Source organism: Homalodisca vitripennis, chromosome 8 (assembly GCF_021130785.1).
Source record: "Homalodisca vitripennis isolate AUS2020 chromosome 8, UT_GWSS_2.1, whole genome shotgun sequence".
NCBI classification, from domain to species: domain Eukaryota; kingdom Metazoa; phylum Arthropoda; class Insecta; order Hemiptera; family Cicadellidae; genus Homalodisca; species Homalodisca vitripennis.
In genome coordinates this window covers 18,345,094-18,362,872 of record NC_060214.1, presented here as the reverse complement: position 1 = coordinate 18,362,872, position 17,779 = coordinate 18,345,094, and the positions used below count along the sequence as shown (strand labels likewise).

At 33.0% G+C, this 17,779-nt stretch overlaps 1 protein-coding gene across 1 annotated transcript in view; it reads left to right on the top strand.

Moving 5' to 3' along the window:
- The window catches only part of LOC124367378 (polycomb group protein Pc), a 34,882-nt gene extending 18,530 nt beyond the window's left edge, over positions 1-16,352 (top strand). Inside the window, exons 5-8 of the mRNA XM_046824144.1 lie at positions 390-528; positions 4,293-4,519; positions 9,438-9,710; positions 10,774-16,352. Coding sequence (XP_046680100.1) covers positions 390-528; positions 4,293-4,519; positions 9,438-9,710; positions 10,774-11,076 — 942 coding nt within the window. The 3' untranslated portion in view covers positions 11,077-16,352. The remainder of the gene's footprint in view (positions 1-389; positions 529-4,292; positions 4,520-9,437; positions 9,711-10,773) is intronic.
- The last annotated feature ends 1,427 nt before the right edge of the window (positions 16,353-17,779 follow it).

The following is a 17,779-nucleotide window of genomic DNA, read 5'->3' as shown; positions in this document are numbered from 1 at the left end:
TTGTTCTTTTGAAATAGGTCTGCAAGTCTAGTATGAAAGCGTACTTATTATGTGACTTTTAAATTGTTGTGTCCATCTGATTAAGGGACCATTAGCTCTGATTTTTTTTCTCGTTTATAGATAAATTTAATCTTTTCACTACTAAGCAAGTGTCTGGAGTCTCTTATTGTAATGTTGGCAAGCATGATAGTACAATGTTTAAATTATATATGTGCTCACACTTACAAAGATATAATTATTTATGTCCAGTAAAGCACCCGTTATACTAGACAAACAAAAGTGTTTGAAGAATCGTCCTTACAGTTTTGTAAAAGCTAAATTAGCTGCTGCTTTATGGTTTATAACAGTTTAATATGTAACTTGGTAGTGAACTGTGTGTTTGTCCACAGCAAGCAGCTGTCAGTGAACCGGCCGCTGAGGCGAATAATGAGGAAGTGGGAGGAGGTGAGAGTGCGGATGAGCCTGCCAAGCCAGCCGAGGTTGAGAACGAGAACGAGAATGAAGAGGAGGAGAGTGACCCAGCACCAGGTATAGCCCGTGCATACTGAGTGACATGTAGGTTTTAGGTGGTACACAAGCCTTCTTGTTTAAAGATTTAAAAAAGCTGTTCTTCATTTAAACATAGGTATCTAAGGTAATTTTGTTTATGAACTATTTAAAAAAAGAAATGTTATAACATAAATAAATTTTTATATTATGTGTATAAATTATATGCCAAATTTAATGCTGAAAAAGAAAATGTATAATCAATATATATTGCTTTGGATGAAATACTTTGTTTGGTGATTTTTGTAAAAATTTAAAAATTGCAAAAAATAACATTTTTTAATAACCTTTTTATGTATAACCAAAATATGTAAAAATATTTGACATAAATAAGTAAAAATATTATATGAGAATTTTTGAGAATACATTTAGAAAAAGTGGTCTGTCCAACAAATACGCAAACTTGTGCAAGCTAGCGATCTTGACATGGACTATTGTCCCGCCCACTGGCGGGGCCAGTTGCCTGAGACCTAATGAGCTGTCAGTGCTTGGCGGACTATCTAACTGTGCATATGGTGCTAGTTATGTTAGTTTCTGCTGTCTTGTCGAGAACAGAAATTGATGAGATCACAAAGCAACAAATCAGTAACAAGTTTTTGGTGAAGTTATCAAGAAATTACTGAAATGTTGACACATTTTTATTTATGGTGATAATGCTCGGAAGAAAACATCCGTTTTCAAGTGGATTAAGCATTTTAAAGATGGCTGACAAGACGTCACAGATGATGCTTGCACCCGGCCTTGGCCTGGGATGATCTTCAACCACCTGTGTTGACACAACATTGATCGTGTGTGGGCCCTAGTCGTTACTGATCGTCGAAAAACTGTCCGAATTTTAGCTGATAACTGAAACTAGGAAAATCAACAGTGCGCCCTATGCGTTTTAAAAAATGTGTGCAAAAATTTTGCCCATGCTGTTGACACCAAATTAAAGTTGAAAAGAGTTGAATGTGTTACCAACTGGACAAATTCACTTGAAAACTATGCTGAATTTCTCAATAAGGTTACTGGTGACGAATCATGGTTTTATGAGTATGACATTGAACTAAAATCGCAAAGCAAGGAGGGAAAAGCAAAAGATGAACTTTTAACCAAATATGAAGAAAAAGTCAATCAAGAATCAAAGTTATGCTCCTGATTTTTATTATGTCGAAGGAGTTGTTCAGCATCAATTTCTTTCTGAAAGATCAACAGTAAATGCTGAGTTCTACCTCACAGTTCTCAAGTGATTAAGAGATTGCGTGCGTTGTGTGTGGCCAAATTTGACTCAAAGTGATGGATGGATTCTTCACCATGACGAAGCACCTGCACATTCACCATTGATTATTTGCCAGATCTCGCCCAGTGCAACTTACCTATTCCCTATGAGGGGACATCACTGAGAAGATTTGCACAATAAAGCAAGAAATGAGGAAACTAACGATCCTAACTGCCGAGAATTGCCAAGGGTGCTTTTAAACTGTGGAAAAGAAGATGGGGTAAGTGCTTAGCAACAACTGGAACAAAAAAAAACAGAACTTTGAAAGAAACAAAATCGATTTAGACTAAATTTTACAAAATACAGATGTTTTGGACTCAATTTGTGTATTTATCGGATAGACCTCACACAGTGTAAACATTTTAGATAAATCAATAAAGAAAAAAAATTTTTGTACATGAAAGTTGAGTTTCTGAAAATACTACTACTGTGGAATGGTGGACCAACACACAGGAAGAACTGTGAATCGGGATATTAACCCTTTGACTCCACGTAAAATAAATTGGCCGTCGGCTACTTGTTTTGAAAATCGCCAACGCCCTTAATATAGGTACGTCACGTTTTTAGCCTGTAATTTTCTTATAGTTCAGTCTGTTCATTGTTTTCAGACTAATCAAAATTGACTAATCGATAGTCGATTAGTTACTTTGAAACCACAAAATTGTTTATTCCTTTATGAACTGTTTGTTTGGTCGTATTTGAGCTTCGCAGCTGTTGGATTGTTTGGTCGAGAGTGAGGTTACGTTCGTGTTGCTGTGCGTTGTTTACGTTTGTATTTCTCTCATTACTTTTGTTGCTAGGGCATTTTTATTATGCTCCTTTTATTAGATTTATTGGTACTTTGGGATTATACCGACCACACTCATACCTTATTGGTACTTTGGAATTATACCGACCACACACCAGACATGAATCGTTATTTGACATTTTGCTTTTACTGATTACTAGATTAGCGTAGAACAATATTTCGTCAGTAAAAAAACAGGAATTGTCTTATCGCAAACCCCTCCCCATCCTCAGACAGAGGTCAAAGTCGAGCGGTCTAGTAGATAACGTGTTTGCAGAGTCTCGCCGCCCGTTCAGCTGGTGCGTCGCTTTGTTGTACTTCCATGTTTTACCCCTACATTTCTCCAAACACAAAATTCAACAAAAACAAACATTACCAAACAAAAACTAAACTCTTTATTGAAAAAAAACACACAAAACTTGTTTTTATTCTTGATCACACTCCGCTACCCAAAATGTGAGTACCTCCGATCGAAGGTGCTGCCGAAGCCCGCGCTGATGTCAACGAAAAAAAAAAAACATCCCTCGAGATAGTACCTATCAGTAAAATATCAAATTCTAGAGGGGCTGATCAGAAATATAAATTGAATTGTAATGGAAAGGCAATTATGTACCGTGCAAAAAACTTAAATAATCATGCCGCGCGGCCTGCCGTAATCGGGATTCTCGAGAAAGATAAGATAACAGCGACAACAATACCTATCACAATACCTGGAAATGCTTGTTGATTGATGGAATGTTAGTTCTGTTACTCAAATACATCGTTTTATAACGTTCTAAGTTTATTGAAAAAAGTTTAAGCGTTGGGGGCATATAACGGAATCTGACCCCATTAACAATTGCGTTGTAAGTTTGTAATTAAAGAGTTGTTTTTTCGTTGTATCATGTTTGTTTCTATAAAATATATATTTTTGTGTTCTTCATACTGGTGTGGTCAGTATAATCCCAAAGTACCGATTTATTTTAGTATAGTGTCAAATATTGATTTGTAAATATAGTGTAACATTACATACAACGTCCATGCAACTTACAAAAACTGTGCCCGTGTCACATTTAGTGAAAAAAAATCACAACTGGACTTCTATATAATATAGGCTTTTGAAATGTTGTAATTAGGTAGATATAGTTGACTAGGATATAACAGGAAATCAGCAAAAATATTTTTTGAAACCACTTATTTGTGCTAAAAAAAACTTTTTTGAAAATTTTAATTTTTTTCTAAATTTTTTTTTTTCTTAAGTTTAAATTACTTTTATGCAACTACAATTTACCAACTGAACAAAAGCTTTTCGTAAGCAAAATGATGGTAAAGAAATCATCAATATCTGGTTCAAAAATAAAAAAGTTATGATACATTTTGTGAAAGCTTGCAAAACTGCTGAAAATGCCCTTGGCGTTTCTGGGTAGTACTTTTGGAAAATAGGCTGGCGTGCAAAGGGTTAAGTGTGGACTTTATATGGAAATAAAATTGTTTCAAAAGGTTTACTTGTTTTGTATTATAAATCAAACAGTACTCTCTTAATAACATGTCACATTTATTATAGAATATAAATCTTGAAAATCTCCATAGTCAGTTAAACTGTTCATTGTTTTCAGAAAATAATCAAAATTGAATTCATAATTGAGGTAGCAATGTTAAAACCAGGGTCAAGACTATTAATACAATAACAAATAATGTCAGTAAAAATGTACGTCTGTCTAGTGGTCAAAGAGCCAGAACCAGCAGTGGCGGAGGCGGTGACAACGGAAGCAGTGGTGGAGGAAGAGGCAAGTGGAGAGGAGGAGAAGCGGAGAGAGCCAGCTGGCACCAAGCGAAAGGCGGAGGTGCTGTCCAAGGAGTCAGGCAAGATCGGAGTAACAATCACTACGAGCAGTCCTCCACACAAGGTTGCCAGATTGATGTCTCCTGGGCCTACATCACCCACTCCGGTCAGTTTATCTTTCTTTATAACTCTGTCATATGTTTATGTAACAAAAACGTTAATTTTAGAAACTTAGTTATTATTTTTTTGCTCATATGCTCTATTAACCCTCCAACTGATGACCCACGGCTCAGACGTTCATCAATACCACTCTTGTGAACAGATAAAGACGACACAGCCGTTGGTCAACTTTCCGCTATTATTACATGAAAACCATTTGTTATAAAGACATAAAAATGCACCAGTCGAATCCTCTACTCAAAATACAAATTCGTTTTATATAGTTTATATTCGTAATATTACTCGTTGTCAGCTGATATCGATTCAAATGCCACCCGGCATACAGCTGACGGATTATGCAGCTGGTTACAGCGCTGCACGGCTTTGACGTTCTTTGTTGTAACCATCGCTAGGTAATAATTATAAACAACTACCCTACATAATAATGTAGGGTAGTTGTTTATAATTGATTGCTATGTTGTGAAATTGGTGATTCTCGTTGTTCCAATTGTATACGTGAACTATTGGATGATGAAAATATTAGTTCTGATGATGAAAGTGGCATATCGGCAAATAAAGTGCATGATGATTTTTTTTTGTCAGATTTGTTGTCAGGTAGTTTGGATGATTATAAACTGGTGGAATGTGAGTTGGGTTGTGAAAATTGATTGTGACAGTGAAAAGAATTCAACAAACATGCGTACTGCCAAAAAAAGAAGTACATACTTTACATTTGTATCAAAAAGCTTTTTGTGTTGTAAATAAGTGTGTAAGTTATATGTTATAATATTTCTGTCCACTACAGTATCTTACTATCTCAAGTCATGTAAAAGTGACACAGATTGAAACGTGGAAAACAAACAATTTTCAATACACGTTTTTCAATTTATGTACAAATAAAAAACAATACTCTAGTAAATGTTTGTATTATTTTACATTTTTCTCTGGTTTTTTAGACTAGGTTAATGGCTGTCACAACCAAGATATAGCAAACTGCATTGGTTGTCAGTTTGTTATAATAGTCCAAGGACATAATCAGCCAGGACTCTAGTAAATGTTTGTATTATTTTACATTTTTCTCTGGTTTTTTAGACTAGGTTAATGGCTGTCACAACCAAGATATAGCAAACTGCATTGGTTGTCAGTTTGTTATAATAGTCCAAGGACATAATCAGCCAGGACTCTAGTAAATGTTTGTATTATTTTACATTTTTCTCTGGTTTTTTAGACTAGGTTAATGGCTGTCACAACCAAGATATAGCAAACTGCATTGGTTGTCAGTTTGTTATAATAGTCCAAGGACATAATCAGCCAGGACTCTAGTAAATGTTTGTATTATTTTACATTTTTCTCTGGTTTTTTAGACTAGGTTAATGGCTGTCACAACCAAGATATAGCAAACTGCATTGGTTGTCAGTTTGTTATAATAGTCCAAGGACATAATCAGCCAGGACTCTAGTAAATGTTTGTATTATTTTACATTTTTCTCTGGTTTTTTAGACTAGGTTAATGGCTGTCACAACCAAGATATAGCAAACTGCATTGGTTGTCAGTTTGTTATAATAGTCCAAGGACATAATCAGCCAGGACTCTAGTAAATGTTTGTATTATTTTACATTTTTCTCTGGTTTTTTAGACTAGGTTAATGGCTGTCACAACCAAGATATAGCAAACTGCATTGGTTGTCAGTTTGTTATAATAGTCCAAGGACATAATCAGCCAGGACTCTAGTAAATGTTTGTATTATTTTACATTTTTCTCTGGTTTTTTTAGACTAGGTTAATGGCTGTCACAACCAAGATATAGCAAACTGCATTGGTTGTCAGTTTGTTATAATAGTCCAAGGACATAATCAGCCAGGACTCTAGTAAATGTTTGTATTATTTTACATTTTTCTCTGGTTTTTTAGACTAGGTTAATGGCTGTCACAACCAAGATATAGCAAACTGCATTGGTTGTCAGTTTGTTATAATAGTCCAAGGACATAATCAGCCAGGACTCTAGTAAATGTTTGTATTATTTTACATTTTTCTCTGGTTTTTAGACTAGGTTAATGGCTGTCACAACCAAGATATAGCAAACTGCATTGGTTGTCAGTTTGTTATAATAGTCCAAGGACATAATCAGCCAGGACTCTAGTAAATGTTTGTATTATTTTACATTTTTCTCTGGTTTTTAGACTAGGTTAATGGCTGTCACAACCAAGATATAGCAAACTGCATTGGTTGTCAGTTTGTTATAATAGTCCAAGGACATAATCAGCCAGGACTCTAGTAAATGTTTGTATTATTTTACATTTTTCTCTGGTTTTTTTAGACTAGGTTAATGGCTGTCACAACCAAGATATAGCAAACTGCATTGGTTGTCAGTTTGTTATAATAGTCCAAGGACATAATCAGCCAGGACTCTAGTAAATGTTTGTATTATTTTACATTTTTTCTCTGGTTTTTAGACTAGGTTAATGGCTGTCACAACCAAGATATAGCAAACTGCATTGGTTGTCAGTTTGTTATAATAGTCCAAGGACATAATCAGCCAGGACTCTAGTAAATGTTTGTATTATTTTACATTTTTCTCTGGTTTTTAGACTAGGTTAATGGCTGTCACAACCAAGATATAGCAAACTGCATTGGTTGTCAGTTTGTTATAATAGTCCAAGGACATAATCAGCCAGGACTCTAGTAAATGTTTGTATTATTTTACATTTTTCTCTGGTTTTTTAGACTAGGTTAATGGCTGTCACAACCAAGATATAGCAAACTGCATTGGTTGTCAGTTTGTTATAATAGTCCAAGGACATAATCAGCCAGGACTCTAGTAAATGTTTGTATTATTTTACATTTTTCTCTGGTTTTTTAGACTAGGTTAATGGCTGTCACAACCAAGATATAGCAAACTGCATTGGTTGTCAGTTTGTTATAATAGTCCAAGGACATAATCAGCCAGGACTCTAGTAAATGTTTGTATTATTTTACATTTTTCTCTGGTTTTTTAGACTAGGTTAATGGCTGTCACAACCAAGATATAGCAAACTGCATTGGTTGTCAGTTTGTTATAATAGTCCAAGGACATAATCAGCCAGGACTCTAGTAAATGTTTGTATTATTTTACATTTTTCTCTGGTTTTTTTAGACTAGGTTAATGGCTGTCACAACCAAGATATAGCAAACTGCATTGGTTGTCAGTTTGTTATAATAGTCCAAGGACATAATCAGCCAGGACTCTAGTAAATGTTTGTATTATTTTACATTTTTCTCTGGTTTTTTAGACTAGGTTAATGGCTGTCACAACCAAGATATAGCAAACTGCATTGGTTGTCAGTTTGTTATAATAGTCCAAGGACATAATCAGCCAGGACTCTAGTAAATGTTTGTATTATTTTACATTTTTCTCTGGTTTTTTAGACTAGGTTAATGGCTGTCACAACCAAGATATAGCAAACTGCATTGGTTGTCAGTTTGTTATAATAGTCCAAGGACATAATCAGCCAGGACTCTAGTAAATGTTTGTATTATTTTACATTTTTCTCTGGTTTTTTAGACTAGGTTAATGGCTGTCACAACCAAGATATAGCAAACTGCATTGGTTGTCAGTTTGTTATAATAGTCCAAGGACATAATCAGCCAGGACTCTAGTAAATGTTTGTATTATTTTACATTTTTCTCTGGTTTTTTAGACTAGGTTAATGGCTGTCACAACCAAGATATAGCAAACTGCATTGGTTGTCAGTTTGTTATAATAGTCCAAGGACATAATCAGCCAGGACTGATGACTTAACTCTGAGCAGCTATGATTATTGAAGCTGCTTAGATCACGATCAGTCCTGTGTGTTTTAACACTTTCACTGCTGCATCCTAATTTTTACAACTTTCTTACACTGCCACCCGTTTTAATGATTTTTAAATAAATATAATTTTTTAACCAATCTTGGAACTTAATTTTTTTTAAGCTGAATTCTTCTTCTTTCTACACAAATGCTGGTGCATAAATATTTTCAAACAGAAAGTCTTGTAAAAATGATCACCATGTACTAGTCTATAACAAAATATATTTCTCATTATTATTTGCTGTATTCAGCATTGTCATTACTGTCACTATAGCTACTCACATTTACAATTGAAATCCACTTATGTTTAAATATTTTTTAGTGTGGAGGTATAACTCGTTTGTTCCAGGGCCATCATCAAAATCTTCATCAAAAGCTGAAAATAAACCATAAACTGTAAAATTCTGTTATCAATCAGTTATTTATAAAACATAAGAATAAAAGTTTTTATTACTATTTTGCTTATATTTGTTATTTGAGTGAAAAAACAATGTCAACAAGTAGATTAGTAGTAAATTTAGGATCATTATCTGTGTCATCTTGGATAAATCATCACTTTCAATGTCACTTAAAAATCTGAGTAACTCTTCTAGCACTTGATTGCCTTCAATACTGTCACGATTCATTGTATTTACTCACAAAACAATTGTTGTAAACTAAAGTAATAGCAAGTAAAACAATAACAATGCAGATGATGAATTAGCAGAATGACAACAAACGGCCGACGCGATGTGGCGAGTTCGTAAACAAACCACTTTTTTTCTGATATTCCACATGACTGCCAATAACATTTCATAGATCATAATGCACAGAGTAAGAAATAAAAATATGTAACTACTGACCAATGGCTATCAACACCGATGTCCAAATACGTTTAAATGCATGTTATTACCGTAAAAGTCGGCGCCGTCAAAGACGTTGTTGACATTTTCTGCTTTGTATCCGTTGTTGACAGTCTAAAGAACTCCATGCACAACGTCAAATGGCGTTGTCGGCAGTGAAAGTGCTTAGCGGCAAGCCTTTTGAGCATAAATTAAATAAGCTCTCAAAATGGAGGTTAAAATTCAAATTTAACGCAATGTTATTTTAATAATTACAGGGTCAACCAGCAAAAGTGTCCGGAAAACGAGCTTCTGGTTCCAGCCCAAGGAGCAGTGGAGGTGTGCCACAGGAGGAGACCAGTCCTGCCCCCGCCTCACCCCCATCCTCGACTCTAGCCCCCGCCTCCCCACCACCACCAGCACCAACACCTACACCTGCTCCTCCTACCGAGCAGCCTAAACTGACCTCCCCCCGACCTCCATCACCTCCGCCCACGCAGGAGAAGAGAGCCTCACCGATACTGTGCCCCGTCAATACACAACCGCCTCAAGTAAGTAGGTGCAGAGAATTTTAGTGAGATTGGCAGAAATAACTATCTATACCTTGCCAAGAATCCAGGAACAATACACTCAGTAGTGTTGTTTTAGAACATCAAATTTAACGTAATGTAGAGGTTTAATAGAAAGTTTCACTTTTTTTTCAAAGACATAACTATCAAAATTGGTCAGATCTTTAAAAGTATAGACTTATTCCAATGTTAATTTTTTTTAATATTCCATGTTTTTATATTCACACTATTCGTGATATTGTAAATAAAATGCTTCTAGTCACTAAAAGTAGAAAAGTAAAGTCTCTATACCATTGACATTTTGACAATAAATAAAAATTAAAGCGTCCTGTTACCCTTGTAACAACCAATTTACAAGGCCACCCCTTGGTAGGCCCTATATTCCACTCCATACCTAATTAAAGATATAAACAAATAGAACCATGATTAAAACAAGATTAAAATTAGAATTCAGATGAAGGTTTCTTTGGTTTATTTTTAATTTGTATCAAACCAACCTTGTATAATGGCAAAATCAAAATGGTCTTTTAGTGAAATTTCATACAACACAGACCTCTGATCTGTGCTTTCTTGAATTATACATATATTTTCTAAAAAATGTTAATTTTATTAAATATACACAATGTTATGTCTCACATTGAAAGACAGAGATATGAACAAAGGAGCATAAAATAGGCAATTAATCATCACTGAATTTCTCACTTATACCGCTAACGTTAAAATTTGCTAGGCCATCATAGCCTTGTTGCATTTTGTTCAAATATAGCTAAGAAGATAAACATCACTGTGGTTATTTGAAATAAGATTTTTAGTTTTAGTTTTCATCCTATATTTATTTGTTTTGTTAGAAGTTATTTGTACACTCTGAAGATGGCTTATTGCTGAGACGTGTCAATTACGTCTAATAAATGTTCACCAAGGGTTTTAGTTTACTTTTAATTCTATATGTGTTCTTTAGTAGTGTATATGTGATAGTGTATACTTTCAATAACAGTGGAGAACGTGTATGTGTGATTTACGTGTGTGTGTGTGTGTGTGTGTGTAGGTCGGTGGAGGTGCCGGAGCTGCAGCGTCGACACCAGTTGTGGTCCGAGCCGAGGAGCCCCCCAGCGCTCCTCCCCTCGTGAACGGCCACCAGGCCGCGCAGGTGGAGTCAGAACCCCAGGTGTTGGTGAGTCACGTACTGACGAACCCCGGTCCGGAATACTGGCGACAGCGGAACCCTGTGGCCGACGAGATATTCATCACCGACGTGACCGTGAACCTGAGTACCGTCACTATCCGAGAGTGCAAGACAGAGAAGGGCTTCTTCCGCGAGCGGAGTGGCAGTCAGAGCTTCGACTGTTAGTGAAGAGTGCTCTTAGTTTTAAGGTGATCGGAAGATAAGCCAGAGCTTGTGGCTCCACTTTTAGTTGGCAATAAAAGATATTCTTTTGAACCCAAGTCACAAGAGAAGTTGCTCGAAGTATATCTAGGTTGTCGGTGGAAGTCCTGCTTCTTCACTGTCACAATTCTAGGGAGTTTAATTCTGCACTGTACTTTAATATACATTTTTAATTAGCCCTACAGACCAGTTTTATTTAAGTATTATACTGTTTATTTGTTTGTTGTTTTATTATGATTTTCTCATAAGATCTAGTGATGGTTTGGAGTATATCTCGCAACAGATTAATTTATAACACTGTATATCCGATAATACAGTAATTACTTTACAAATGTTAGTTGTGCACTTTTGTTGTGAAATAGTTTCTCTACTGATACTGAAACTCAGTATAACAACAGTATATGTGATTTGGAGATCTCACATAGCGTGTGAATTGTTTAACCAAAAATTATGATTCAGGAATTGTTTAGTACTTTTTTTTATTATGAGACGATTAGCAGTAATTCGAACAACAAATATAACCTCAGGTGAACTGTTCTAATTTTTGGACAGTTTCAGTTTATTTCTCAACAATTTTTCTTAAAAAGCTATTTCTAACTTGATACTGAAAGGAATATAAAATTGTATTAACCCATTGACTACCAATTTAAATTCATGTCTTTTTACCCTCCGAATTATTTTTATTTTCCAATAGAAGTCCTTGTGTGGGTGCTTAGTTACGATCAAATAAAAATATTAAACCATCATATAACTAGTGATGTGGGCCAGGAAGATTTCCAAAAATTAGGAATTTATGAAAATTTGTGATTTTGAAATTTTAACAGTTAAAACTTTAAAACTTAGGTTAACTAAGTGAATTCATACATTTTTATCCAAAAATTATTATTCCATGCAATAATTTCCTGTATAGACAATATCCTGGGAACTTAGAACGAAATGGATTTAGATTCCTAAACCATTATTAAAAACTCAAAACATTTAAAATCAAGCATATTTTAAGAAGGAATTTCATTTTGGAACTCATGTTCAAACATCTTAGATCTAGAATATTAAAAAACTACCTGTTTTTATAAATTCACTGTATCTGTATGTTTCACAGTTTATAATTGTTAAGTCAATAATTGCCAATATTTCCATTTTTATTTCATTATAATTTTATTTTAAAATATAATTCAGATGTAGAGTTGTATTTAACCATATAATAACTGCTTTTACCTATTATTTTCTGTTTTTTGAGCTATCTTGCAAATTAATCATAATTTTACGGGCATTTATACATTTTGGAAATATTGCTGGCAATATTCCTTGGAAATATTTCCTTGATTTTAAATTCCTGGAAATTTTACATTACTACATATAACATGATAAAATTGTATTTTATATTTTAAATATTTAGTTGCTTAGCTACAATTAGACTTATAACAGATCTACCAATATAATTTTTTTTTTAATGTGGTTCATTAGCTTGCCTAGGCCACTCCCAAGTTTGAAAGTCAGGCCATTTCTTCATCGTCATTTTTACTCAAAATCTTATCATCACTTACTTCAATTTTACTTCCATTGCGTATGTTCTCCTCAAAGTTACTGAAACTCTTCATTTGACCACTACTTCATTTTAGACGGCAACTAATCAAAACAAACAATTTTCAGATGAAACAGTAAACAACAATCGATTTTGAGGAGTTGACAAGCCTCAAATCTGAACTTGTTATATTTTAACAGACCATTGATATAATAGTTTAAATAAATACCAAAATAATCAGTATCGGGAATATTTTTTGATGCCGTGGGCAATATACATTGGTAGCCAATGGGTTAAATTAGTATCGTGCAGATTAGAACTTAAAAATGGTATTATTTTTAAGACAATAAAGAGGCAAGGGAAACCCAGGCATCTTCAAGGTCAGTATTAAACTCCATACTGCCAGCTAAAGTTAGTAACATGCAGTGGGGTGCATCCAAGGCTGCCAACATGTCAGTAGTAGTATACCACTGTACATTTCACTGAATGTCCCCAGAACTGCTTTCATCACAGCGTGAACAAAGACCAAAGTATAATATATGGAAGACAAGCTATTGTGAATTAAAATATAAATGTTTATGTATTGGGCCTTTTATGTAATATCTTGTTGCAAATAATTTATATTTCTGGTGATTCTCAGATAGTTTAAAATTCATTGCTACTTAGAAAAGTCTAAAACAACATGAAAATGGCTTGCTCAGGTGGTTTTATCAAAATCTTTCGCAGCAGCACAATAAAAGTTTGCATTTCATTAATTTAATCTACAACAAATCTACTCCATGCTAGACATCTTCACTGATGCAATATGTATAATAATTTTATAGTTTTACTATAAAATAATTATGATTCACAGTGCCATTTGTGCAAGCCCCATTTTCACTTATTTGTCCGCAACTATTACACTTTTTCACTTTGCATCACAAATTTTAGTAGCAATAGTTTTTAGTATCACTTACAAAAAATTCAAATTGCGTTGTTTCTTTCAGAAAACTACAGTTTGTGTATGCTTGCTTCCATTTTGACTGTTCACTTTTGTTATTACGAGAGTTACAGATTCCAATTTGGAAGCAAGTATTAATCTACAGAAAACAAGAAAGTTTTTGTAATATTTATATTTGAAAGTTATTCCTTACTTATTTAAACGTATTATTTTACAAAAGTAAATTGAGCAAACTATCTGTATTAATTTATTTAAAACAATATCAATTATTTGCAACAATTTTCACATCCAAGTTTCATTATCACATGTGTGAAGTGATTCCATCAGTTTTCCAGATCACTGATAATGTTATTTCATGTGACTGATATACTTTATTCAAGTATAATAAAAGGTATAATTTTTGAACAGAAAACTACATGGCCTCTGTTAGGTTTAATTTTTAGATGTATCGTTTTTAGTTTTCTGTTAAGTTCATTATTTACAATAGACAATGTGAAAGAATAACAAGATTGCAGGTATTTTCCATTGTTAATTGATTCCAAAAGACACAACAATGCTATCTGCTCTTTTGTCAACCACGAAACCAACGTAACAGAAAAGTTGTGCACAATCACAAGTTCCTTAACAATAAAGGGGTAACTCGTGTGGACCGTGCTGAGGGTCCAACACAACTTTTCTATTGTTGACTTTGACCTTTGCGTGTAGCATTCAATGCAACGTGGATTTTCATGCTTAACTCTATGGTTTGAGGTTTAGTGCTTCAAGAAGAGAGCAATCCAAAATCCAATTCTAGAAACTATACTTTCAAATTAATTTTATTGTATTATTTATTGCAGCTTACTGATGATCAAACTGAAAGATCTTTAGTAACAGCAAGAAAAACATAGCGTAGTGAGTGTATCGTTAAGACATTGTGATGAACAAACTTGTAAATATAATTATAGATTTTTGTATTATACTTTATGTTAAACTGTTTGGTATAATGTTAATTGTATTAATATACATAAACAATTGAATATTCGTGTTCAATTTATAAGAATTCTGTCTCACATGAATATGGAGTAATTATGGTTTTCATTCTACAATTGTATTTAGTAAGTTTTCTGTTACATCAAATTAATTAAGGTAAAAGTATTCAGTTTAAAATAATCCTTCGGAAGAAGTAGAGATTCTGTGGCAGTTGAAATATTAGTATGGTTTATTTTATAAATACAGGATGCCATCTACATTTGTATAAAACCAATTTTTTGTAGGACCATAAATAACTGAGTGTGAATTTGTGTAAAATTCAAAACAGTAGACATCTTGGTATGGAATCCTGTACCAAGTATCATTTCCATAAGCCGCATTTTATATTTATTTATACAAATAAACTTTCAACCAAGAGTGATTTTGGGCTCTGCTGCATATGTTTGATGGTTATGCAGAAATTTTCTGCAAATGTTACAATGAAAACAATTGCAATAGGCTGATCTGTATACACAATCTACCTAATAAACATAGTTTTAATAAAGTTTAATTTTAACCCTTAAAGTGCTGAAAACGTTACGTGCCGTTGGGTCGACGTTTACCGCAAACAACATAACATTCATAATTTATGATATTTCTAAATGTATTTTATGTAGTAAAAAACTAGAAAAACTGCAATATTAATTTATCCACATGCTGTTGTTAATTTTTGCATCTTACAATTCATCTGTTAAAGTAATTGCTTGCCAAATTTTTAAAGCTTTTCAGGAGTCAAAATCAGCAATGTTTTTGTTTTCTTGCATTTTTATGTAAATGTCAAAATTGTATATAATTTTTCATTTCTATTAAATTTTTCTTTATTTTGGATTGTTATATTGAGTGTGTTTAGTAAAGTGCTATGCTGTGCTGAATGTGGAAAAGTAAACAAATTTGTTTTCAAAAGAACAGTTAATAACTAGTCAACATGGAATGGAAAGTAATTGTAATTATTATTTTCTTATTCTGTAGCTTTGCTGGAAAAATATGTATATATTTAATATGTTACACTTTGTTAATTTTGATATACTTATTGTTTACTTTCAACATATGCTTGCAAAATTCCTAAAAAAATGTTTATACGTGTAAAAAACTCCAAATCACCACTTTGAGGGTTAAGATGAAAATTTTAAGATAATTTCTGTCTAATTTATTTCTAAGATTTGTGTAGAATTTATACTGTTACATTTTATCATTTACTATTTACGTTAGTTCTGTCAGCATTACGTGTCTTGTAGTTGCTGTTTACATTTACAGTCCCAACGTTTAATGTCAAACATATTTCATGAAATACAACCAACCATATACATTTGTGTTATGCCAAGATGGAGAAATAGAGAAGATAAGTTTATAGCGATGTATTATATTTCTGTATGTCATTCAAGCGTAAGTTGCAAACGTAATATTCATAATTAAATCGTACAGTTTTAGCGTTCTTTGCAACTATCACTAGTTTTTTTATTTGTATTAGAGGAATATTAGGTTACAGAAATACACATTTTTTAACAACAAATTAACTATCAAATTTTATACTAGCACAATATTTATATTACATTTACAAGTAATGACAAACAGTTTTGTTAGATACAAGATAGTTTGAATGGTGCTAGTTATTTTTAATGGAAATCAAATAAAATTTATGAAATAATATTTGTCAATTAATGTTCTAGTTATTGTTTATTGTATCTATAAATTTATTGGTATAACTCTGTGGTATGAGTTTTTGAAAATATTTACAAAAATGTATAGCGTCAAAATATTCTTTGTTTGAAGTTTGTTTTTGATTACTGAAGGATTGTGAAGAAACATGATTTTTCTGGACATTTGCCATTATTCAGTGATACAATACCTCTGCATGGCAAATGTCCAGAAAAATGTTATTTCCGTAAAAATATTAATTGACTATTGTAATAAAGTGTTTAATACCAGAATGTTTTCGAAAATGCCTAAACTTTGCCTGATAGTGTTCAATCAGTTAACAATTTTATACAATAATAAACTGTCATTGTTGGTGAAATATTTTATATAATTTGTACTGTTTATTATTTTTTTTATGTAGTGTTTATTTGTGCTTATAAACAACTAATTAAGTTTATTTCATCACATTTGGAAAGATGCAAGAAGTGAATGATTTGACTGAAATGATTAATCTTCATTAAAATGACAATCCGTAAACAGTTTGTACAGTAGTTTCGTACAAGTTAACCCTTTTAGTGCCAGACAAAAAATCAAAAGTTGGTCTGAGAAATGCCAGTGATTTTTCCCATAATACTACTGAAGGATGCCAGGCCTATTTCAGCCGTTTTGCAGTAAAATAAATTCCCTTATAAAAAACTATAAAGCAAATTATATTTCTAAATGTAATTAAATTAAAAAAAAGACATTTTACTTACAGTTTTTATATTTTTCCAGTTTCACATGAAAAATAGTACTTTAAAAAAATTATTTCACTATAACACATACTATCACTTGAAAGAGGAATTAAAACTGAATACACACATAAAACGTTTTGATTAATATTACAAAAACCAAAAAAAATCATGTTAATTTTTTTAGAAAGTTACATTTTCACTTTTTTGTGTTATTAACACTATTTAGCTTCTTTATAAAGCTTATAATATTTTCCACTATGAAACCATTAAAAACTGTCTGAAACTACTTTCTACTTAAAAAATAATGTACACTTTGTAAAATATTTAAAAAAATTTACACACTTTTGTACATAGATATTATAGTTAGGCGGTAACACAAATCATCTGATTCTAATATGGCAAGAACTGTATTCTCGCTAAGTGGAGATCGCAAGCGTTTCATTTTATTGAAGTTTACTTTTTATGTTAGTAAACTATTTATCAACAAACAAACACTGTGGACGCAGGAACACAAACAACCAAACACAGAGGTTAGACGTGAACTATCAGCTGATGCAACAACCACGACCATTTCTATCATGGCTAAACACCTGACTAACCTTACGATATTACTATTATTTTTTTATGTAGATTGGTTCATTCTGATTGTTGGTATACCAACAAATCAAGTTAAAAAATGATTGCGGTATGACTTTTACTCCGAACGTCCGTATATACGGACATCAGCATTCTTCGGTAGTTATTCAAACGTCCATATACGAGTATCGTATATGGACGTTGGCATTTCTCGGTAGTTTTTCAAACATCCGTATATACGGACGTTGGCAC